The sequence below is a fragment of the Carcharodon carcharias genome, chromosome 15 (assembly GCF_017639515.1).
Source record: "Carcharodon carcharias isolate sCarCar2 chromosome 15, sCarCar2.pri, whole genome shotgun sequence".
In the NCBI taxonomy this organism is placed as follows: domain Eukaryota; kingdom Metazoa; phylum Chordata; class Chondrichthyes; order Lamniformes; family Lamnidae; genus Carcharodon; species Carcharodon carcharias.
The window spans coordinates 82,364,113-82,389,533 of NC_054481.1; the positions used below are offsets into that span (position 1 = coordinate 82,364,113).

At 42.4% G+C, this 25,421-nt stretch overlaps 1 protein-coding gene across 1 annotated transcript in view; it reads right to left on the bottom strand.

Annotated features, from left to right (window-relative positions):
* Positions 1-25,421, bottom strand: part of LOC121288418 (ephrin type-B receptor 2-like) — an 848,586-nt gene that overhangs the window by 382,976 nt on the left and 440,189 nt on the right. The window contains exon 3 of the mRNA XM_041206952.1: positions 16,208-16,363. Within this exon, the coding sequence (XP_041062886.1) occupies positions 16,208-16,363 (156 nt within the window). The remainder of the gene's footprint in view (positions 1-16,207; positions 16,364-25,421) is intronic.

Sequence of the window (25,421 nt, forward strand, 5' to 3'; positions counted from 1 at the left end):
AGCCAGTTGGTGCTGTGGTAATGCTTCTATTAAGAATGTTGTTCAGAGAGTCACCTCTGCTGATGATCATGTTCAGCCTAGTGCCAATGCCCTGATCTTGGATGGTGGATGTGGTGACACGCTCACTTTGTGCACCTCTGATCCCTTCGGGGTTGGGTCCCAGAAAAGATTCAGACACCGAGTATGTTTCAGAACAAAATATTCTGTCTAAAGGGGACCGAAAACATTACTCAATGGAGCCGCATGCTCATGATGCAGCAGAAAAACACGAGGTCTGTAATGTATTCATATGCTATGAGCAGTGCGCAATGTCATTAAACACGTGACCTGGCCATGCTGTTGTCTGCATCCCAACATGGAAAAGAACCAAATCACATCTGGAATACCTGAATACATCAATCTCCAAATCTCTGAAAAGAATAAGAGACCATCATATTGCGAGAGAAACAGGAGGAAAATTCCAAAATCCTTCAATCTCTGAGCTTTGAAACAGGGCTGCCCAATGATCTAAGACTTGGCCTGATTATGAATTACAAGCACCAGAGTATGTGAGGGACATTTAGGGGTTGGACCATGCGCAGCTCAGCTCAATCTCTCTAGTTCACTCAGTTTGAACGTCTATGCATGTGTTTTAATTGTCATCATCAAATTATAGTTTTCACAAAAAAATGAGGAGAAACATGGGGTGGAATTTAATGGCACCCCCACCCCCCCCACCCCCCCGAGGCATGTTGGTGGTGGTAGGGCATTTGTTCGGGTGGGAGGGTGGCAGGCAGGAGCTCTGCTGACATCCCACCTCTGCCCTGATTAAGTCCAGGACGGGAATGTGGACAGCCTGCCAGCCTCACCACCAACTGAGGGCTTCTGGAGGAGGAGGCGGCGGTGGGGGGGGGGGGGGGGTCCATCATTGTTAGGCACTTTGTCTCAAGAGATCTGGCATCATGAAGGTGTAGGGCCCACTCAGCCATCCTCCTGCCCTTGCTGCCAACGACCCTCTATCCTCCCTTGCAACTCCCACCCTGCAACCCCCACCTCCCACCTGGGTCCTTTGGTGATCTTAGGCCTCAGGAGGGTGCATTAATAGCAGCAGCCACCATCTCCTCAGTGACACTTTTGAACAATATGCAGCTGTTGCCCTCCGATTGGCCAATCGTTCTAAGGGGAGGCAGAATTTCCACCCTTGGGTTCCTTGATCCTGGAAAATGCCTGCAATTACCCAGTTAAGTGTCTGATAGGCACTTAATCTGGCAGGCCTTCCTGAAAGATGCGCGGGACTCTCCAGCCAATGGGCGACATTCCTGTCATCTACATTAAATTCCACCCATGGAATATGAGTGCAAAACACTGGGAAAACCCAGGATTCTGGATTTCTATTCATTCATGGATAGGGACATTACTGTCTAGGCCAGCATTTATTGTCCATCCCTAATTGCACTTGAGAAGGATGTGGTGAGCTGCCATCTTAAACACTATGGTGCAGTTAGCTAGAGGGTTCCAGGATTTTGACCCAGTCATCCTCCTTCTGTCCTGCTTGTAGCTATTCCTACCAGGAGATCTGCTGTCATGCTCTGTCACGCTTGTCTGACTTGTGCCATCCTCACCCATCCACTGTCACTCCTCTGCAACCGCTTTGTGATGTCCATCATGTAACTACACCTAGGTCAACCCCTCTTTCTGCTGCCCACCACTTTGCCCTCTCGGAGAGATGCCTGTAGATTTTCAGCTCTGATCAAATGGCTGAAATTCTGATATTTTCTTTTCTGGATGTCACTTTTTAGTTCATTTTATTCTTCATTTGTCTTACGGTCGGTATATAGAATGTTAATCCTATGTCTCAGCATCCACATTTCAAAGGCCTCTTATTTTCTTCACAGATCTTTATTTATTGTCCCTATTTCTGAGGCAGACAGAAAAGTAGATAGAATGTAGCATCTTATGAGTGGTTTTCCTTGTTACAAGCTGAGTTTTCTTGTTAACACATCGTTCACCTTCACAAAATGACATCTGTCTACCTCGATCCTTCTTCTGACTTCGGCATCACATCTAGCATCTTCTGTTATCATTTGTCCTAAATAGAAAAACTTATGTACTTGTTCCAGTGTGACACCATCCACTTCAACCTTCACTCTAGCTTCTTTTAATACTTTCCTTCACTGTTTTTGTCTTTTCGGTATCCATACTCAATCCATATTCTAAACTTCCAAATTTTACTTGGATCTATGATATTTTGTGGGGCCTTTTCTGATTCTGCAAGTAGCGCTGTGTCGTCAACATCAGCTTTGATTCAGTGGTAGGGAAGGAACAGGTGTTATGTTTCCAAGTCAGGGTGGGTGTGTGGCTTGGAGGGAATGTGCAGGCGGTGGTGTTCCCATGCCTCTACTGCCTTTGTCCTTCTAGGTGGTAGAGGTTGCGGGTGTGGAAGGTGCATCTTGTAGGTTCTCATTATCACTAATTGTGGCTCAATTGAACTACTATAGACCAAGCCCTGATTTCAGAATACTTGGAAGTGCATGGTAAAATAGGGCAAAGTCAGCATGGTTTCATCAAAGGGAGGTCATGTCTGACAAATCTGTTAGAATTCTTTGAGGAGGTAACAAGTAGGTTAGACAAAGGAGAGCCAATGGATGTTATCTACTTGGATTTCCAGAAGGCCTTTGACAAGGTGCCGCACAGGAGGCTGTTGAGTAAGATTAAGAGCCCACGGTGTTAGAGGCAAGGTACTAGCATGGATGCAAGATTGGCTGTCTGGCAGGAGGCAGAGAGTGGGGATAAGGGGGGTCCTTCTCAGGATGGTGGCCGGTGACTAGTGGAGTTCCGCAGGGGTCAGTGTTGGAACAACTTTTCACTTTATACTTTAATGATCTAGATGAAGGAACTGAGGCCATCCTGGCTAAGTTTGCAGATGATACAAAGATAGGTGGAGGGACAGGTACTATTGAGGAGGCGGGGAAGCTGCAGAAGGATTCAGACAGGTTAGGAGAATGGGCAAAGAAGTGGCAGATGGTATACAACGTGGGGAAGTGTGAGGTCATGCACTTTGGTAGGACGAATAGAGGCATAGACTATTTTCTAAATGGGGAGAGAATTCAGAAATCTGGAGTGCAAAGGGACTTGGGAGTCCTAGTTCAGGATTCTCTTAAGGTTAACTTGCAGTTTGAGTCGGTAGTTAGGAAGGCAAATGCAAAGTTGGCATTTATTTCGAGAGGACTAGAATACAAAAGCAGGGATGTGCTGTTGAGGCTTTATAAGGCTCTGGTCAGACCACATTTAGAATACTGTGAGTAATTTTGGGCCCCGTATCTCAGGAAGGATGTTCTGGCCCTGGAGCGGGTCCAGTGGAGGTTCATGAGAACGATCCCAGCAATGAAAGGCTTAACTTATGAGGAACATTTGAGGACTCTGGGTCTCTACTTGATGGAGTTTAGGAGGATGAGGGGGGATCTGATTTAAACTTACAGAATACTGAAAGGCCTGGATAGAGTGGATGTGGGGAAGATGTTTCTATTAGTAGGAGAGACTAGGACCCGAGGGCACAGCCTCAGAGTAAAGGGAAGACCTTTTAGAACAGAGATGAGGAGAAACTTCTTTAGCCAGAGAATGGTGAATCTAAGGAATTCATTGCCACAGAAGGCTATGGAGGCCAGGTCATTGAGTGTATTTAAGACCGAGATAGATAGGTTCTTGATTGGTAAGAGGATCAAAGGTTACAGGGAGAAGGCGGGAGAATGGGGTTGAGAAACTTATCAGCCATGATTGAATGGCGGAGCAGACTCGATGGGCTGAATGGCCTAATTTCTGCTCCTATGGTCTTACGGTCTGTGGCCTCACCAAGGTTCTATACAACTCCAACATGACCTCCCTACTTTTGTAATCTATATTATCGACATTGTGCCTCGATTGATTAAAGGCAAGTGTCCCATATGCCTTTTTCACCACCCCACTAACATGCCCCTCCGCCTTCAGAGATCTATGAACACACACCTCAAGGTCCCTTTGTTCCTCAGAACTTTCTAGTGTCATGCCGTTCATTGAATACTTTCTTCCCAAATTACTCCTTCCAAGTGTATCACCTCACATTCTTCAGGGTTAAATTCTAACTGCCACTTATCTGCCCATTTGTCCATCCCATCAATATCTTCCTGTAGCCCAAGACTGTCAACCTCACTGTTAACCACCTGGCTAATCTTTCTGTCATCCGCAAACTTACTAATGCTGCCCCTCACATAGTCATCTATGTCGTTTATTTAAATGACAAATAACAGGGGACCCAGCACAGATCCCTGTGGTATGCCACTGGACACGGGCTTCCAGTCACTAAAGCAGCCTTCTGTCACCACCCTCTGTCACCTACAACTAAGCTTCTGCATATTGCCTCTCCTTATTCTTCCTACCAAAATTAATCACTCTGCTTTAAGTATGTTAAATTTTATCTGCCATGCATCTGCCCATTTCATCAGTCTGACTTATAGCTGCCTGAAGTTTGTTATTACCCTTCTCACTGTTTCCTACATTTCCAAGTTTTACGTTATCTGGAAACTTTGAAATTATGACCTATCTCCTCAAGCCCAAGTTATCAATATCAATTAAAATGAACAGTGGTCCCAATACCTTCCTTAAAGTTTGCCATGTTCTGGTTGGGTAAATCCTGAGAGACCCCAGTAAAACCTATATTGCCAGTGCACATTTTCCTTGATCTCTTGCCCATTGAAAAGAATGTGGCCTCTATGAACCTATTCAAATCTGATGAAGGCAGTGTAACATCCAGCATTTGGATTTCATTGGCTTTCCTAATGGGCTGTGTTAGATACAGTGTCGATAGAATAGAGCAGTACTAAACTGTACAGAATAAATTGCATTGGGTGATCTTGGGTACGGGTTTCTGCAAATGGTCATAGGTTCCTGCTGTGAAGGAGGAAAAGCAGTGTCCTAAACCTAAATCTAACCCTAACCTGAACAATAATCCTAATCTTAACCTTCACCTGACCTGAATGTTAACTCAATTCTAAAACTGAGTCCAAACACAAGCCCGAGTTTAGGGCTGGGCTAACGTTAAAGCCAGGATTAGAATAATGCCAGGGCTAGGAAAGCACAAATAAAAAATAAAGTTCTGAATAAGAGTCATATTCAACTCGAAATATTAACTCTGTTTCTCTCTCTCTGAAGATGCAAGAGGTGGTGGCGTAATGGTATTGTCACTGGATTGGTAATCCAGAGACACAGGGTAATGATGTGGGGAGCAGGGTTCAAATCCCACTACAGCAGGTAACAACTAATAAAAAAGTCTAGAATTAGAACGTTTAACAATGACCATGAAACCATTGTCAACTTGTAGTATAAAGCTATCTGGTTCACTAAAGAAAATTTGCCATCCTGGCCTATATATGACTCTGGATCTGCAGTAATGGGATTGACTCTTAAATGCCCTTAAAATAGCCTAGCAAGCCCTCAGTTGTATCAAACCAATAAACAGGAATGCACCTGGCATTGACCTTGGTACTGGAAATGACAACAACAAACTCAGCCCTGACTAACATCTGAGGGGGTTTGTGCCAAAACTGGGAGAGACTAGTCAACCAACAGCCTGATGTAGTCATACTCATGGAATCATGCATCTGTTAGGAGATAGTTTGAGTAAGTCATATTAGTGTTTGTGGGTATTCTGAAATTTTAGCTTTAATGATTTGTATTTCTGTATCTGTGTGTTAAGAAAAAGGTCAAGTTGAGTTTTAGTTTCACTTTAAAAAGTGCCTGTATTTCTAATGAGAGTTTATGACTGTAAGAGAAGTTAAGCAAACAGAAGAATAGAAAAACTGGGCTGTTGCCTAGAATAAAGGGTCCAGAAAGGCACATTCTTCCCACAGACACACACAAAAGAAACTGTGAACATTAAAACATAAAATAGCTTTTGTAACATGTGTAATCCTTACTGCTCTGGGGAATTTTCAGTCAGGGAACATGGTTCCTTGACTGTGTGGTGGTTCCCCCAGACATTAGCTGGACGAAAAGGTATATAGGGACAACTCTATAGATGGTATAGAAGATATAGACAGGATGGTCAAATGGGCAGATAAGTGGCAGATGGAATTTAACCCTGAAAAGTGTGAGGTGATACACTTTGGAAGGAGTAATTTGACAAGGAAGTATTCAATGAACAGTATGATACTAGGAAGTTCTGAGGAACAAAGGGACCTTGGCGTGTGTGTCCATAGATCTCTGAAGGCGGAGGTGCATGTTAGTGGGGTGGTGAAAAAGGCATATGGGACACTTGCCTTTATCAATCGAGGCATAGATTACAAAAGTAGGGAGGTCATGTTGGAGTTGTATAGAACCTTGGTGAGGCCACAGATGGATTACTGTGTGCAGTTCTGGTCACCATGTTATAGGGAGGATGTGATTGCACTGGAGGGGGTGAAGAGGTGATTCACCAGAATGTTGCCTGGGTTGAAACATTTAAGTTATGTAGAGAGGTTGGATAGACTTGGGTTGTTTTCATTGGAGCAGAGAAGACTGAGGGGCCACCTGATCGAGGTGTACAAGATTATGAGGGGCATGGACAGGATGGATAGGGATCAGCTTTTCCCCTTAGTTGAAGGGTCAGTCACAAAGGGGGCATGTGTTCAAGGTGAGGGGCAGGAGGTTTAGGGGTGGATGTGAGGAAAACCTTTTTTACCCAGAGGGTGGTGATGGTCTGGAATGCACTGTCTGGGAGGGTGGTGGAGGCAGGTTGCCTCACATCTTTTAAAAAGTACCTGGATGAGCACTTGGCATGTCATAACATTCAAGGCTCTGGGCCAAGTGCTGGTAAATGGGATTAGGTAGGTAGGTCAGGTGATTCTCATGTGTCAGTGCAGACTTGAAGGGCCAAAGGGCCTCTTCTGCACTGTGATTCTGTGATAAAAGAAATGTCAGAAAAAAAAAACTCCTTGGTGCTGGTGCTCGGACCCCTGCTACTCGTGAGCCAACCTGGGTCAGTTGAGGACAAAGGTAAAAGGCTGAGCTAGTTAATAATGTAAATCTGTGTATGTGTATTTTATGTGTTTAAAATAATCTGAATCATCTAGGCATTGTGAACATCCATAACCTTGTTACGCGCTCATCGGAGTTCACCTCCAATCGTTAACAGGCTATCAATACTTATCAGAGTTTACCTCCGGCTGCATCGTAACATGAACTTGACTGTGTACAATCGTTAATATGAAATGGGAAGCAATCTCCGTGTATTGTTTACTATCTCCGCTGTATTGTTGAGCCAAAGCAATGAATGAAACTGTCTTACTATAAAAACTGGATACATGCTTATTTTGGTTAGATGTGACTCTGGTATGGTTCACATCTCTCGTTGCAACAATAATAAAATCAACTGTGTCTTCACCTCCAGCCGGGGTCTCATGGTTTTCTCTTGTTTTCTCTAGGCCATACTAATTTGACAGGAAGCCCTCAGCAAGTTAATAGACCCCAAGAAGTGTAATTGAGAAATCCCCCAACACTTACAAATCTGTATACATCTGTCAAGGTATAGTTGTGGGTGAAGGGGCATTGTAATATTGTTCATCTTTTCTGGTTTAATAAATGTCTTATGCTTTTGTTAAAAGTACATTAGCTGACTCCAGTGACTCTGTTCAGTAGCCCCTTTCCACGTATCTAAACAAACAAATGAAAGTCAGGATCTATCAAGACGTGTTACACCCTGGGATCAGCCTTGTCCAGTTGTAACATCAGCTGGGATCATAACAAAGCGGGGGCTCATCTGGAATTTGAATCGCGGACAGCAGGTGATTGGAAGCAGAATAATAATTGGTTCAGAGGTATTATGAGGTGGGATTGGAAATCAATGAATATTGGTGGGATCCGTGAATCCTTTTAATGAGTATGTGGAGTTGCTGTGAGTTACATTATACAGGTTGGAAATTCAAAGTGGCTTTGGAGGTTGTAAGACTTCTTTTTAATAAATGGAAAATGTAACTCTGACTGGTTTACAGAAATGAACTAACAGTAAACTAAAGGAGTTGATGGATAAGCTGGAATTTAAAATTAGCCCAAGGGGCGAGGAAAGCAGACATAGTTGAGATGATAGCACAGCACTTAAAAATGGAAGGGATAACAGAAAGACCATGTTCTTCGAGGATGAGTCACAGCTGGAGGTAGTGAGACTTCAGTTATAATGAAGAAGCTTGAACTTGAACAAGGAAAGGAACTGAAAAATAACTTGAATTAGGGGCAAAATAAAAAATAAAAGGAAGGAGAAAGAATTTAGGAAGCTGGAACTGGAATTTCAGGCAAGAGAAAAGGAATGAGAAAGGGAATACCAGCTTAGAAGGCTGGAATTTAAAAAAGAGATCTTAGATGCTGAAATAATCTTCAACCATAAACCTAGTGGGGAGATGCTTAAGTTTGTGCAAGCTCTCCCAAAGTTTGAGGAAAGGGATGTAGAGGCATTCTTTATTTCATTTGCAAAGGTAGCTAAGTAGCTAGGTAAATAAAGTGGCCAAAAGAAATGTGGATATTACTTTTACAGTGTAGGTTGGTAGGTAGAGCTCACGAGGTTTATGCATCACTGTCAGAAGAGGTGTCAGTAGATTATCAAACAATGAAAAAGTCTATTCTGAGTGCAGACAGGCAGAAGTTAACTTTAAGGAAACAGCCTGGGCAGACCTATATTGAGTTTGAGAGGGTAAAGCAAAGTAATTTTGATCATTGAATAAGGGCATTAAAAGGCGGAGATGATGTATGAAGCTTTTAGGGAAATAATTCTCTTGGAAGAATTTAAAGATTCACTTTCTCTTGTAATTAGGACCCATGTTGAAGACCAGAAGGTGAAAACAACTAGGCAGCAGAGATGGCTGACGATTATGAACTGGTCCATAAATCTAAACCCTTTTCCCACCATCCCCGCAGCCCCAAGGAGGATAGAAGATAGGAAAGTGAAAGGAAGGCAAGTAGCCAGGGAAGAGAAAGGGCAGTTTAGAATTCCAAGGAAATTTCTCCTCAGACCAGAAAGGAAGGTACTGAGGGTGGAAGTGAGATTCGATAGCCGAAGTGCTTCCGTTGTAACAATGTGGGACATGTTAGGGCAGATTGCTGGAGATTAAATGGCAAACCAATTGCAGTAGTAGGAATGCCTAAGGAATCCTAAAGAAAGGGGTCTTCAGAAAAGGAAATGGTTGTTAAAACTACAGCAGTGGTACAGGGGAAATGTGTTCCCTCAGAACATATAGGAAAGGGGATATGGTTTAGGATAGTCCAAAGAATTCGCTTTTGATTTACCGGTGAAGGAAGTCAGGTTATTAGAGGGTCTGGATGTTGTATGTCGAAGGGAGAAGCGTTCCCTTACTCCTCCAACAAAATAAGTAAACATTTTGAGAGATACAGGGGCAGATCAATATTTGATGGTAGCTGATGATACAATTTGTGTACCAGATAGTTTTATGAAAGAAAAAGTATTGGTAAGAGTAATGGAATTTATGAACCTGTTTCTTTGTGTAAAGTGAACTTAAAGTCATTTTGTAAATAGAATTGTTATAGTAGGAATTATTTCTAAATCACTCATTGAAGGGGTGGATTTTATTCTGGGTAATGATTTGGCTAGTGGAGACAGTAATGTGGCAATGACAGTATTGCAGTGGGTAGTTGATCATGTTGATCGTAACAAACCTTAGGAAACCACTGTGGCCAAAAATGAAACACTTATTGCAGATAACAAGAAATTGAAGGAAAACCTTATTTAAAGTAGAAAATCAACTTGCAGGTATGAAAGAAGAGTTTGTTAAAGAAGGAAGAGAATTGGTGAGAACAATTGAGAATCAGTCACAGAAAGTGGAACACTTGACTGAGGACTTGAAATGTCTAAATGATAAACTTGCAGAAGCAATTTTAACAAAGGTCAGTCTTCAGTTGAAGTTTGATGAACTTCAAGCATCAGAAGTTGCTATGAAATATCAGGGAAAATGCCTTGAACAAGAAAACAAATTGTTGGTAAATCAGAATAATTGGTTCGATGCAGACTTAAAAAGCAAGACTAACGAGCTGTTAGAATATCATTGTGGAAAGAGCAATGAGATTCTCGAACTTACAATGCAAACTGGGGAAGATGTGTGATAGGAGTGTCACAGTTCCAAAGTTGTTCCTGGGAATAAAAACTCTTTGCTGAATTGTGGTCCAGTTGAGCAAGGAACTGACCCAAGTAAAATTACTGGTGTATCAATCTCAGTAATGAACAATATGAAAACAATTAAAATGCATGTAGAATTGGGAATCAAAAACTTCCAACAAAAAGGACTGAAATCACAAAATAACTCTTTCCGGTCAATGACCAGAGACATTGATTCACAAGTGCTTGCCAGTGTGCCAGTGCTAATACACTAAAGACAGCAGACCAGGCAAGTCGACAGTTTGCAAAAGACCATCCAAATCCGGGAAAGGATTGGAATGACATAGTTCATGGATTATGCAAAAGAAATGAAGGGTTGGAATGAACTATGAATCTCCCCAGGGAGAATATAATTTTGACACTGCTCAAAACTGAGTGGTAAAGACCTGTTTGAAATGGGATCTGCAAAAAACAATAATATCATAAAAAGTTTAAAGATCAAACCAAGCAGAGGTATGAAACAGTTTTATGCAGACATAAAAAAAGCATCTCAATAACATTCTTGAAATGGCAAAGAGATTTTGATCAGAGAAGAAATGAGATGTTAACTCACAAAAATGCCATTTTGCCTTGCTAAATCAAAATGAAAATTTACCACATTTGAGTTTGGAAAATGAGACTGGGGATGGAATTGTGCCTACAGCTAACAAAAAGGATGATTGAGCTGTGGACTTAACCAAAACTTTCTTTGCTAAGTTAAAGACTGGGGCTAAGAGGAAAAGGAAACAAAAGAGCTGTGATAATACTATGATGTGCAAATTCTACCAGTCTTGTTACATTTATTGAGTTTAAGCACATTTTTGCAATTGTACAATACGTTCAGTTGTGAAAAGAAATGGAAAATTTATTTATTTGTATAATAGAAAATAAGCTGCGTTGATGCTTATGATGTTAAGTTTGTGTTAGGCGGATGTAAGGCCATTGTAAAGAAACCTTCACTGTTGTGAAGCTTTATTCCCTCCAAAGGGCAGGTGTTAGGAAATAGAGGTAGTTTAATTAAGTTATATTGGTATTTGTGGGTGTTAGGAATGAGTTTTAGCTTTAATATTTAAATTTGATTTGTATTTCTGTATCTGTGTGTTAAGTTGCGTTTTAGTTTCACTTTAAAAAGGTGCCTGCATTTCTAATGAGCATTTACTATAAAAGAAGTTAAGCAAGCACAAGAGTAGAAAAACTGGGCTGTTGCCTAGCAACAGGGGTCCAGCAAGACAATACCTCCCACAAGCACAGAAACATACACACATGAAACTAGAAACACCAGCTTGATTTGGAAGATGTTTGAGTTCAGTTGGATTTGAAGACAGCTGCTAAGCAGAAGCAACCTAGTAGAGGCAGATAGCCAGTTTCAAACTAAAATTGGCTGAAAGTAGTTGCCAGAAAGACACTGGAGCAAAGGGGACAGAAAGCCAGTCCCAAGCTAAAGAAGAAAGTCCCCAAGAATCCAGGGGAGTGGAAGTGCAGAAAGCAGAGTCATAGTGATATAAAGGCATGTGAGAAGTCAGAAGGCCCAAAGAGGCAACTGAGGGCCTGTAACTCTTTGCTATGGGTATTTGAAGCAGTAGTGTACCGTTGACAGCTGAATCAGGAGAGAGTGTGCGTGGAAGAAAGCTTGAATGCTGTGGCGACCCGGGGAGAGGAACATTGGAAGGAGAGTGCAAAACCATGCAGGTGAACCCTTGAGGAAGGCATCTGAGAGAAAGCGTCAGTCTAGGAGAAGATTCCAAGGTGACTTCTTGGAAAGTAGAGATTGGAAACCCTGTGTGAAAGGTGGAGTTCAGTAGCTCACAGTGTAACAAGTAGGGGATGGGGGGAGTTGAGGAGAGATCCATAGCATCTGTCTGGGATGGCATCTGTCACCTGGTTTCAGAATGTGATGTGTCTCATCACTTGGTTTACATGACCTGTACTTATTGTGAATATTAGAGTATTAGATAGCTTTTGTAGTTTCTGTTATCCTTACAAACCTGTATATATCTGTAAAGGTATACTTGTGGATGAAGTAGTATTATAATATAGTTCATCTTTTCTTGTGTAATAAATGATTTTGCTTTTGTTAAAAGTTCATTAGTTGACTCTGGTGACTGTTCAGTAGCCCCTCTCCACGGATCTTTCAAGCTGGGTTCCACCCTGGGATCAGGCTTGTCCAATTGTGACATCAGCTGGGATCATAATACCTTACAGGTAATGCCCAGACTCCATCATCACCATCCCTGGGTATGTCCTGTCCCACCAGCAGGACAGACCCAGCAGAGGTGGCGGCACAGTAGTATACAGTCAGGAGGGAGTTGCCCTGGGAGTCCTCAACATCGGCTCCGGCCCCCATCAAGTCTCATAGGACCAGGTCAAACGTGGCCAAGGAAATCTCCTGCTGATTACCACGTACAACCCCCCACCCCCACCCCCCTTCAGCTGATGAATCAGTGCTCCTCCATGTTGAACACCACTTGGAGGAAGCACTGAGGGTGGGAAGGGCGCGGAATGTACTCTGGGTGGGGGACTTTGTTGTCCATCACCAAGAGTGGCTCAGTAGCACCACCACAGACCGAGCAGATCGAGACCTAAAGCACATAGCTGCTAGACTGGGTCGGTGGCAGGTGGTGAGGGAACCGACAAGAGGGAAAAACATACTTGACCTCATCCTCATCGACCTGCCTGCCATAGATGTATCTGTCCATGATGGTATCGGTAGGAGTGACCACCACACAGGCCTTGCGGAGATGAAGTCCCATCTTCACATTGAGGATACCCTCCATTGTGTTGTGTGGCACTACCACCGTGCTAAATGGGATAGATTTCAAACAGATCTAGCAACTCAAGACTGTGCAGCCATGAGGCACTGTGGGCCATCAGCAGAATTGTACTCAACCGCAACCTGTAACCTCATGGCCCGGCATATCCCCCACTCTACCATTTCCAACACTGGGTCAACCCTGGTACAGTGAAGAAGATGGAATGCCAGGAGCAGTATCAGGCATACGTAAAAGTGAGGTATAAACCTGGTGAAGCTACAACACAGGACTACTTGCATGTCAAATAGCATAAGCAGCAAGTGATAGACAAAGCTAAGGGATTCCACTACCAATGGATCTAAGCTTTGCAGTCCTGCCACATCCAGTCGTGAATGGTGGTGGAAAATTTAACAACTCACTGGAGGAGGTGGCTCCACAAATATCCCCATCCTCAATGATGGGGGAGCCCAGCACAGTGAAAAAGATAAGGCTGAAGGATTAGCAACAATCTTCAGCCTGAAGTGCCATGTAGATGATCCATCTCGGCCTCCTCCCGAGCTTCTCAGCACCACAGATGCCAGTCTTCAGACAATTTGATTCACCCCACGTGATATCAAGAAACGGCTGAAGGCACTGTGGATACTGCAAAGGCTATGGGCCCTGACAATATTCCGGCAGCAGTACTGAAGACTTGTGCTCCAGAACTTGTTGTGCCCCTAGCCAAGCTGTTCCAGTACAGCTACAACACTGGCATCTACATGGCAATGAGAAAAATTGCCCAGGTATGTCCTGTCCAGATGCAGGAGGACAAATCCAACTTGGCCAATTACCACCATCAGTAAAGTGATGGAAGGGGTCATCAACAGTGCTATCAAGCAGCACTTATTTAGCAATAACTTGCAAACTGACGCCCAGTTTGGGTTCTGTGGGGTCATTCAGCTTCTGACCTCATTACAGCCTTGATTCAAACATGGACAAAGGAGCTGAACTCCAGAGGTGAGCTGAGAGTGATTGGCCTCAACATCAAGGCAGCATTTAACTGAGTGTGGCATCAATAAGCCCTAGCAAAACTGGAGTCAATGGGAATCGGGGGGAAACTCTCCACTGGTTGGAGTCATACCTAGCACAAAGGAAGATAGGTTGCGGTTATTGGAGGTCAATCATCTCAGTTCCAGGACATCACTGCAGGAGCTCATCAGGGTAGTGTCCTTGACCCAATTAATTTCAGTTGCTTCATCAATGACCTTCCTTCCATCATAAAGTCAGAAGTGGGGATATTTGCTGATCATTGCACAATATTCAGCACCATTCGCAACTCCTCAGATACTGAAGCAGTCCATATGCAAATGCAGCAAGACCTGGACAATATCCAGGCTTCGGCTGACAAGTGGCAAGCTACATTCACGACACACAAGTGTCAGGTAGGCAATGACCATCTCTGATAAGAGAGAATCTAACCATTGTCCCTCGACATTCAATGGCATTACACTGCCAATTCCCCCACTATCAATACCCTGAGGATTATCATTAACCAGGAACTGAATTGGACTAGCCATAAAAGTACTGTGGCTATGATACAGGTCAGGAGCTAGGAATCCTGCAGCCAATAACTCACCTCCTGACTCCCCAAAGCTTGCCCACCATCTACCATGCACAAGTGAAGTGTGATGGAATACTTTCCACTTGCCTGGATGATTGCAGCTCCAACAATACTCAAGAAGCTCGACACCATCCAGGACAAAGCAGCTCACTTGATTGGCACCACATCCACAAACATTCGTTCCCTCCACCATCGGTGCACAGTAGCAGCAGTGTGTACCACCTACAGGACACACTGCAGGAACTCGCCAAGGCTCCTTAGGCAGTACCTTCCAAACCCATGACCGCTACCATCTAGAAGGACAAGGACAGCAGGCACATGGGAATGCCACCACCTGAAAGCTTTCCTACAAGCCACTCACCACACTGACCTGGAAATATATCACCGTTCCTTCACTGTCACTGGGTCAAAATCCTGGGACTCTCTCCCTAACAGCACTGTGGATGTCCCTACACCACATGGACTGCAGGGGTTCAAGAAGGCAGCTCACCACCAGCTTCTCAAGGGCCATTAGGGATGGGCAATAAATGCTAACCTAGCCAGCGACACCCACATTCCATAAAAAAAGAATTAAAAACAATTTCAGTATTTGTAGTACTTTGCGTTTAATTTAGGGAAAAGCAGGATCAGGTTGGTGGCACCCTGAGGTATGGCAGTGCCAATGGAAATGTGCACAAACATAAGGCTAGCTTGATTTCGGGACCACTTTCTGGATTCCACAACACCATGCATGCTTATAATGTCTTTAACGTAATAAAGTATCCAAGCTGCTTAGTTCTGTTCTTAGTAAAACTTTTCTTCCAAATTTTTCTTTAACGTTTTTCAGGTGCGATATTAATCCATGATCCTGTCTGTCCTCACAGTTGGTTGGGAAAGATCCCATTCCACTATTTTGAATATCTGGGAAGTTATCCTCAATGCCCTGGTCTATATTTATCCTAAAGCAGACAAACAACTGGTAATTACCATATTCCTGTTTGTAGGAGCTTTCTGTGCACAAATTAATTGCTGTATTTCACAGAAACACAATCATTACAACAGTGATGACATTTCAAAAGTAATCCATTGCCGGTTATGTACTTTCAGCCATCCTCAGGTTGGGAGAAGTTGGATATAATTTCAGTTTTCTTTTTAATGCATTTCTCCAGTAAAACTGAAACTGATTTATGACATATGAAAAGAGATAGTTACAATGGGAATGCAGTGGGACATGAATCTGAACCCAGTTTGTCCCCATGACTGCCTTAATCCCAGCTCCTGTGTCTGCCTCTCCATTGCTGCCCATGTTTGCCACTCCATTTGTCTCTAGCTCTGAGAGAGGTCAAAATCATTAGGGGTCTGGACATGGGGAGAAGCTGTTCCCATTTGTCAAAGGATAAAGAACCAGAGGACACTGACTTAAAGTAATTGGCAAAAGTAGTAACAGTGGCATGAGGAGAAATGCTTTTTACTCAGCAAGTGATCAGGAATGCACCGCCTGAGAATGTGGTGGAGGCAGATTCAAGCCTGACTTTCAAAAGACAATTGGATCATTATCTGAAGAGGAAAAATTTGCAAGGCTATGGGGAAAAGGCAGGGGAGCAGCACTAAGTGAGTTGCTCTTGCAGAGAGCCGGCACTAACACAATGGGCTAAATGGCCATTTTCTTCTGCTGTAATCATTCTATGATTCTATGTCGCCCCTTTCTGTCTCTCCATATCTGCCTCTATCTAAGAATATTGGTGAACTTACTGGTGCATGGCATATCAAGTGGGTCGGTGTCTGTCCGAAAGTATCGATTCCGGCAAACACAGCTTGTGGCACCTTCCGATGTGGTTCTGCTGTTGATTGGACAGCTCAAACAGGGATCCTCTCCTTGGTTTGGTTTAAATGATCCTGATGGACAACCTGTAAGATAAAGAGGAATAGAAAAGCTGATCTGAGAGTGGGAATGGGCATAGGATGAGGCCTTTATGTCTCCTCCCTGCAAGGTTATGATAGCAGCTTTAACATACTACTTTTCATAGGTGCCCATTCTAGGCCAATGAAAGGAAATCAAACAAATGTGAGATTGTAACTCATTCAGATCTACTCAGTGAAACAAAATCAAATGTAAAGATGTAGCACACATTGGAATGAAGACCACCTGCAAATCACTTTGAGAATTAATATGTTTAAAACTCCAATTTACTTGACAGGAATGTGCTTGAAATCAAAATCAGGGGAACTCAAAAATAAAAAAAATCAACTTACAATCTGAATGAAAATCAAATAATTGCATTTTTATTAAGGTAATTTATTCCATCTGAGTATGCATGTCAGTTTGAAATGTTTGTCTGTGGAACAGATTTGATTTTTCAAATGTTGTCATTCAAAGATATATGCTGGTTCGGATTTCCATTGTTGCTTCATTTCAATTCATCTTTGATAAATCATTTAAATTAAACTTATATCACGTTTGCAATCTAAATTGACTACATATAAACACTGCCTTTTCCAGAAAATGATTCCAAATCTAATAGCATTCTTCCCTTAATTCACTGCATAGATTGATGTGCGTTTATTGTCAGATCCGGCTGGACCACATAAAGCACTATAGGGTCTTGTTCTATCTGCCAAAACTACAATTCTAGGATCATCCTGGAATGCAAAGATGACCTCTGGCTCCTTCCTCCTACTGTAAACCATCTTAAACCCCTCTCCCCCGTCTCCTCCATCCTCACCTCATTAACAAGTACAGGAAGTTCAAGGACCTTTGTTACTATGATTGAGACCATCTGATCAGCTTCCTCTTCAGTTCCCTCTCTTCCCTTAATCTACCCGGATAAACTTGCTTCAAAGTCCTCCATGACATTGCCTCTACTTGCATCTTTCTCTCCTAACTCCCCTCATGCCCTCTTCTTGTCCATGAGACTCATCTCTTGCTCCTTTGATCCTATTTCCACTGAATTGTGAAGTACCCAAATTCCCTTCCAAGCCCCTGTTACATTCTTCTTATCTTCTCTTCAATCATACACAAGGGTTGGTGAAGCAATAATGTGAGTTCTTTATTTGAAGGCTCGGCAGATAGATTTACTAGGAGGCTAAGTATAGTCCAATCTGATCTCTTCTACCCTGCTGCTTGTAGGCTTCCCACAAGTCATAGGACTAATACATCACATCCTGTTGAGATGGATAATGACTGACAGTACTTTAAGATATGCCCTCTTAAAGGTGCAACCACCTCATATCACAGCATCCCTTTTTTTTCTAGCAACAGATTTACCCTAAAAGAATCAAACTATTTACATGGCAGCAAAACAAAATAACATTGTATTTAAATGTACGTTAACACAGAGCAATACATTTACAAATTTCCAAAATATATCAGTGGTTTGTTTATTCATGCAACTTTAGTTATAGTGATCTTTGCTGGATCCTGCTGTACATTTTCAGAATGCTGGTTCAGGTTCCTTTGTTTGTGTTGTGTCTTAGACCATCTTCTGTTCGCAATAGGGTTACTCAGTGTTTCTGGTTACGGTATTGTTCCGATTTGGCATTGCTTTTGTTGTACTGTCATGCCATTTGTTGTTTGTACTTGATACGATCTCGGTTCTGGGCATTTGCTGATAATTTCTACTGGATTTTGTGTGCCATCAGTTGGGTGTTGCACTTTAACTTTCTGTCCAGGTTGGGTAATTCATTACCCGCATGCCGAGCATGGGTATATTTCATCTTCCCGTTTTTCAATCAAGACAACACGTATTCCTGGGGAGTATCAATGAGTGATGGCGAGGGAAGGTGGTCCACAGTTGGTAAATCTGCATTGCTTCCACAGTGCGATGTTTGCAAGTTTGGAATGATATGCATATTCGGTTCAAACAGTCTTGTGTAGCCTGTTGGATGATGATCTGTGTAGCAGAGTTAGGTGATCTTCTCCCAGTGTAAGCACATTGTGGTCTGTGATCTTCATCATTATCTTATGATATCATAGATGGTGAGCAAGGACAGGTCCTTGAATGCCTGTAGGCTTGCGATCACTGGACTCATGGTGGCCATAATGTAAAACATCTGGAGTGACTATGGTAAGTTTTTCTAGTAACACTCAAGTGTAATGGATCCCAGGGATGGAATCGGAGTCATTGTACATGATGAGTTTGGCAGTGTTTGGTTGAACTATCAGTTGCTACTTCTGAGGGTACAAAGATTTCAGTGTACCTCAGTGTACAAAATCGAAGAATGTTTGCACCTGCACTATTATCCAGTTTTGCATATAGGTTATGCTGTCCCTACATCTGTGGGCATATAATCTGGATGGTGGCAAAGGCTTCTGTTGGTACCACTTTATCAGTACATTATTTGATGTTCACCAATGCTGAATGTTGACTCATCTTGTGTGTTGATGGTTTGGTCATCCTCATCACCTGTCCATATAGGCTTGGCTAGACATTTCATGGACTTTGTCTTGATACAGTTTGGTACAAGCTCTTGGTTGGTTGGAATGCTGCACTCGCCTGGTTTCTGGTTGTGGCTTCTCATGATGTTGAAGCACCTGTTCCGGTCTTTGCTTTCTGCACTGGTGTTTCCAGTGTCCTCTGGTGTCATGCCTTGCTTACAGCATTAAAAGCTGGGCTTTTTCTTGGTGCATGTATAAAGCCACACCACCCACATTACTTATTAGGCTTGTCTGCATTGCCTATCATGCCTATGGTGGATGAATTACATGTAGACTGTAGACTCTGTTTACCCAGTAGTATGGCTTCGTATTTGTGTCTGCTTTGTACTAGTTATTTCATAGTGTAATCATTGGGTTGGTCAAAGATGCCTTTTTGTCACACTTCCATTGGGGTAGATGCTGTCACGGGATTGATTAACGTGCTGGCTAGCTCTGCCATGACAAGGTGCAAACATACCTATTGTCTCTGCATTTACTTGTGAATTGATCAATGGTCTCTGCTGTTTGTTGCCTAAATGACATGAATTCCAGGTGGTGTATTCTTAGATTGAACTTCATTCGTAATTGATCTTCAAGTGTTAACCATATTTTTTCCTGGAATTTTAAGATGGTTGTCAGACAGAACTAACGTGGTCAGTCTGTGGAAGCCTTAGTTGCTGATAGTAGTTTAAATTAATGGCTTGTTTATCTGGTTCGGAAATACTGAGCTGCAAAAACATAGCTTGACACGTTGTCGGAACAAAGCAAATTCAGATAGGAAAACCGTTGCTAATCAAGTGTTGGAAATTTTGTGGTCGTCTTCTAACTTTTTTTGCAGGGATTTTAATGCTATCTGGTGCTTTTGACAACTATGAAAGTTTCTTCCAGGTCTTTTAAAGTTAATTTAGCTCAGAGTTGCAGTACCTTTAGTGGCCACTGCCTTAGCTGCTTGTATGTTATTGCTCAACAGCAACAGTGACACTGCTGAGCTCTTGGAGATTTTTCTTGGGTTTAGCTCTAAGCTCCACACATCAAGCAGAGATTTGGGTGAAAAAATGGCCACAGGCTTCAAAAATGAAAGTAAACAATGATCTAAAAAAAAACATTTTTTAAAAAAACATCCCTCTGCTAGATAGTAGCAGCTATTACTGGATAGATTCTTTTTCTCAGCCCTATCTGCAGTACTTAGCTTCAGTAGTAATGAACTATTTGTGGAGTTCTACTTAAAATGAGACTCCTGCAGCTTACTGATTATTTTTTGTTCTTGTTTAAACTGTGGAGCTGTTAGACTTTTAATAATTATGTTCTCTCAGACTTGAACAATCTTACTAGGAACCGATGCCTGTTGGCTGGAACAAGGTAAGATCCCAGAATGAGGGCTGTGTGTGTGTAAAATCTCTACAAAGCTGCAGGATTCTTTCACAGGGTGAGTCTTGGTAGTTGTTCCATCTCCACAGTAGCTCCTGTCTTCTGTTGTGTGTGAAGGGTTGATCTTACATATTTTGCAGTCAAATATTCAAAGACCGGGCTGCCACCATGTTACATTCTTCTTCTCTTTGATGTAAACATTTCAATCATACACAGGATTGATGATTCAATAATATGGGTTCATTCATTGAAGATAAGACTATATACTGATAGTTACTAGGAGGCTAAGTATAGTACATTTAATCTTTATCCTGCTTCTTAAAGACTGCCCACAACTCAAGGGACTACTATATCAAATCCTGTCAAGGTGGGTAATGACTGACAGTTGTTTCAGATACAAGGTGCAAGCACCTCATATCACAACAGTCCCCAGGTTAGCTAATTTTATTAACTTTCTTTTCAAGCACTTGTCCTTCCTTTTAAATATACCATAATCACCTCTCTTAAAATAAAACAGGTGACCCCTCCATGCTTACAAATTACCACCTCAACTCCAATCTCCCTTTCCCCTAAAACGAGCTTAACTGCGTTGTCACCTCCCAAATCCATTCCCATCTTTCCCAGAGCTCCAGGTTTGAATCCATCCAATCAAGTTTCCATCCCTGCCAAAATAGCTCTTGTCAAAGTCACATGACATCCTATATGATTGTGACAAAGGTAAACTTTTGCTCCTCATTCTTCTCAATCTGCCTGCTGCCTTTGGCACTTTTGACCACACCATCCTCCTCCAATGCCATCCAGCTGAATGGAACCTCTCTTACATGATCGCATTCCTATCTATTTAATTGTAACCAGTGTACAACTGCCAAAGCCGTCTCTTCGTGATCCAGTAGCATTACCTTTGGTGTCCTGTAAGAATCAATACTTGGCCCCCTCCTCTTTCTCATCTGCACGCTGCCCCTTGGGGACATCATCCAGAAACACAATCGATTTCCAAATGTACTCTGATGATGCCTAGACCCAACTCAGCACCACCTCTCGCAACTCCTCCACTGCCTCCAAGTTTCAGATTGCTTGTTTAATATCCAGTGCTATACATGCAGGCATTTCCTCCAATTATATATTGGGAAGGTCAAAACCATTATTTTTGATCCCCACGAGAAAATGCACTCCCTTTCCATCAATTCCATCCCTCTCCCTGGCACCAGTTTAAGGCTGAACTGAACCATTTGCAACTTTGGTGTCATATTTGACCCCAAGATGAGCTTTTGACTACATAGCCGCTCCACCTCTCTTTGGCAACCTTCCATCTTGTGAGAAGGTGGCTTGTACTGTGGTGATCCATTGTGTTAAGCAACACTCGGTGTGGCTCAGGAGCCCCACTCTGGCATTTGCTGCCGAGGAAAAGACTGGGTCGAGAAGGTGCATGATTCGCTGGCCGCTGCTTTTGCTGGGCCTTCTCAGTCAGCTGAACTTGCTTCTCCTCACCTCTTCCAATGCCCATCCAGTCAGCCTCCAGAGGTCATGATCATCAGTGACTGTCTCCGAGCTGTCAGCGTCAATGTCCGTGATCTCCATATCCCGCTGCATGTGTCCTTGCAGCAAAGGAATGGATGTCCAGGAGGTTATGAGCCAGTGACCAGCTCACTGTACAGAAAATCTTTGGTTAAATGGCCATCAAAGGCTTCGTTGGCTCAGTAATGAGTGTAAGCTGATGGAATCAGCAAGCTGTAGGACCTCTGAGTTTGTGACTTTATCCTGCCTAGAGATGCTGAGGATACATCTAAGACAGCAAAGGTGGAAACCATTCAATAATTTCTCCTGCATAGAATATGTTGTCCACTACTCACTACTGTATCGCTCCCATCATTAAGACCTCCATAACATCACCCAACAGACCTCAGCTCCTCTGTTGTTGCAGACCTTATCCATGCCTTTATTACTTCAAGACTTGACTATTTCAACACACTGCTGGCCATCCTCCTACATTCTACCATTTGTAAACTTGAGGTCATTCAAAACGCTGTAGCCCGTATCTTAACTTGCACCAAATCCTGGTCATCCATCCCCCCATGATCTACCCAGCTTCCGGGTAAAGCAATATCTCAATTTTAAAATTCTTATCCTTGATTTCAAACCTCTCCTTCCTACCTCTGTAATCACCTCCAGCTTCACAACTCTGCTAGATATTGGTGTTCCTCTAATCCTGACTTTAATAGCTCCACTATTGCTGGCTGCACCATCATCTGCCAAGCCTTGAACTTTGCAATTCCCCCTCCAACTCTCTTTCCTCTTTTCAGACACTCATTAAAACCTACCTCTCTGACCAAGCTTTTGGTCACTTGCCCTATTAGCTTCTTATGTGGCTCGGCACCAAGTTTAGCTTTATAATAACTTCTGTGAAGCACCTTGGGGTATTTTATTAAACTAAAGGTGTTATTTAAATACAAGTTGTTGTTACATACCTGTCTATATTTGTGTGATCTGTGTATATTTTCCTGTGCATAAGTCTGTGAAATGGATGTGGTTATTTGTGGGATGGATACATACATGTGCGTTTATGTATGTACAGAAATGTGTGAGAGAGAATGTAAGAGTACATGTGTGTTTGCGTGAGTGTTTGTGCTCATGCATGTGTTAGGTGTGTGTGTGTCTCAGATTATTTGGTGCACAGTTATTTGTGAGCACTTGTCTTGTTATTCACATTGTCATATCTTACTCTTGTTTTATAAAATCAATTACAGGACTGGACAAGAATGAAAATACTTCCAAAATCTGAAGAGTCTCCTGGTTTCAGTTCAATGTCATGTCATATCATAAGGAGAACACAAGGTGAACAAAGGGCAGCCATAGGGAGTAGAAGAGTTCAAGCAGGAGATTGCCCAGTGGTGCGACATTTATGGGTCCAACATTTTGTCAATTGGATTTTTCCTGAAATAGTCTACTACACATGGAGTGAAATATTCACTTTACTCTCCATGCCACTATGTCTGACGATATAATTCATAGAGTGAAATGGACAGGTCTCATTTATATTTAAAAAATACCCTTTCTTACATATGTATAAGAAGGCAATCAGCTGATTGCACCTTGCTTTAAGTTAAGCTTTTCCCGAACACTGATCTTGCGGTCAAAGATAGATCATAGTTTTCATAACAGCCAACTACCCCATCAAACAAAACGTGTGTCTTTCTGTTTTATTGTGCATAGTTTAGCATGGGCACATTTAATAATGAACCCCGAACTATAGGAACATGCTTGCTAGAGAACCTGTCAAGTGCTCCCGTCATCTCAAGCGGAAAATGCAACCAGATGAGAACATGTTAATAAGCTGCCTGAACATATTTAATCACATATAAAAGTATAAATAATAGTGAAATACACAGTAAGGATACAAACAGAATCAGCAGACTCTGTTCAAATTGGACTGACTGGTTAAAAAAATGATAATAATTCTTATCTTTTACAGATTTCTCAGCGAATTCTTGAAAAATATAATCTTGAGAATAAATTGTGTAGGAATACATGGAGCACACCTGGCACAACACTAAAGTGAAATTGAAAACTCAAGACCCCAGGAAAGTGCAACTGAGCAATAATAATCATTCTTTTGACTTGATGCAGATCCTTTTCAAATGTTTCCTGAATGAACACTCATTATATCAAATTATAGCTAAAAGTGAGCCTCTTCTTGGTGGGGTCTATGCCTTTAAATAGGGCATACTGACTCACGTTGAGAGAATCTGGTCAACCTGCTGTATTAATATACTGCCTCTCAGCATCAGGGGGTGACTACACGAACACAATATGTCTGTATGACTGGAATTAGTTGTATTGGAACTGGTTCCGAACCAAATCTAACATACTAGTTCTGGGACAGATATTACACTGGGACTAATTGGTATCACACTGGCAGTGGTTGTGGAGTGGGTATTACAGGGAAACTGGTCCTGCAGTGGGCATCATACAAGGACTAGATTTTTTTTAAAAAAATTCATTCATGGGATGCGGGCGTCTCTGGTTAGGACAGCATTTATTGTCATCCCGAACTGCCCTTGAGAAGGTGCTGATCGTCATGCGTGTTATGATGATATAAAGGCACCAGTCACTCATCAGGAATTGTGGAAAAACACTGTAGGTTCATTATGTAGAACAAGCACACGTGAACATATATATATGGATAGAAAGCCTGAGGGCATCAGGGCTGCAGAGCTGTCTGTGCACTCTGTCCTACTCCAGGCCGAAGTGAAGCTTCGTGAAGTGAAACGAAGTGACAGTTCCTGTGTAATGATGTTATACGGCTATCCCTTAAAGGCACATTGCAACATCCTCCTTTCTTTATAAAGATATTTTCCCCCCTTCCAATGAAGTAAAATTATTTACATGTCCATGTTTAGTTACCACTACTAAGTGTATAGGACTGGTGAAATTAACAGTCACTAAAGTGTCGAGGTAATCAGCTGGTACACCCACATCCTATAATGGTAACCTTGTCTGGAGATTTCTTTAATCGATCACAGTGATCTGTGGGATTGTCATTCTTAGATGTTGTTCCTGGTTGCATTTGGGAACTTGTCCTAGAAGCAATAGGACTGTTCGGTGGTTGTGGAGCTGGAATGGATCTGATTTGTTCTCGGTTACACCCCATCCTTGTGTGTGATGACTTCTTGGGAACTGGCTTCAGAATAAATCTTTGTCACGTCAGCTGGTTGCCACGTACCTTCTGTGGGATCCTGGTTGCAAACTTGTTGTCCCAACTGAACATAACAATTCTGTACCCACAATTTTATCATGCATGTTGGTCACCTTCTCTTGCACTTTTAAAAGTTGCTCTCTAGTTTCGGAGGTGGATTCGCCTTGTAACTAATATCTGATATCTTACTAATTTCATGGATTCTCTCTAGTGTGAAGTCACAGCATGCTGGGAGACCTGTGATTGCTCGGCCTTCAGTCTCAATGGTGTAAAATATCTGTGACATCCAGGAGGATTGATTGTACTTGCACTCCAGAATTATAGAGCATCCACATGGAACTAGTGAACCGTTGTAAGCTGAAAATTTCATAAGAGTAGCCTTCACCATGGCCTGTGTCTGTATATACATGTCTTTTAGAATCTGCAGGATTAGTATGTTGGCACTTGCCCGTGTTAATCTTGGCCAATAATGATAGTTAACTTTCTAAAGA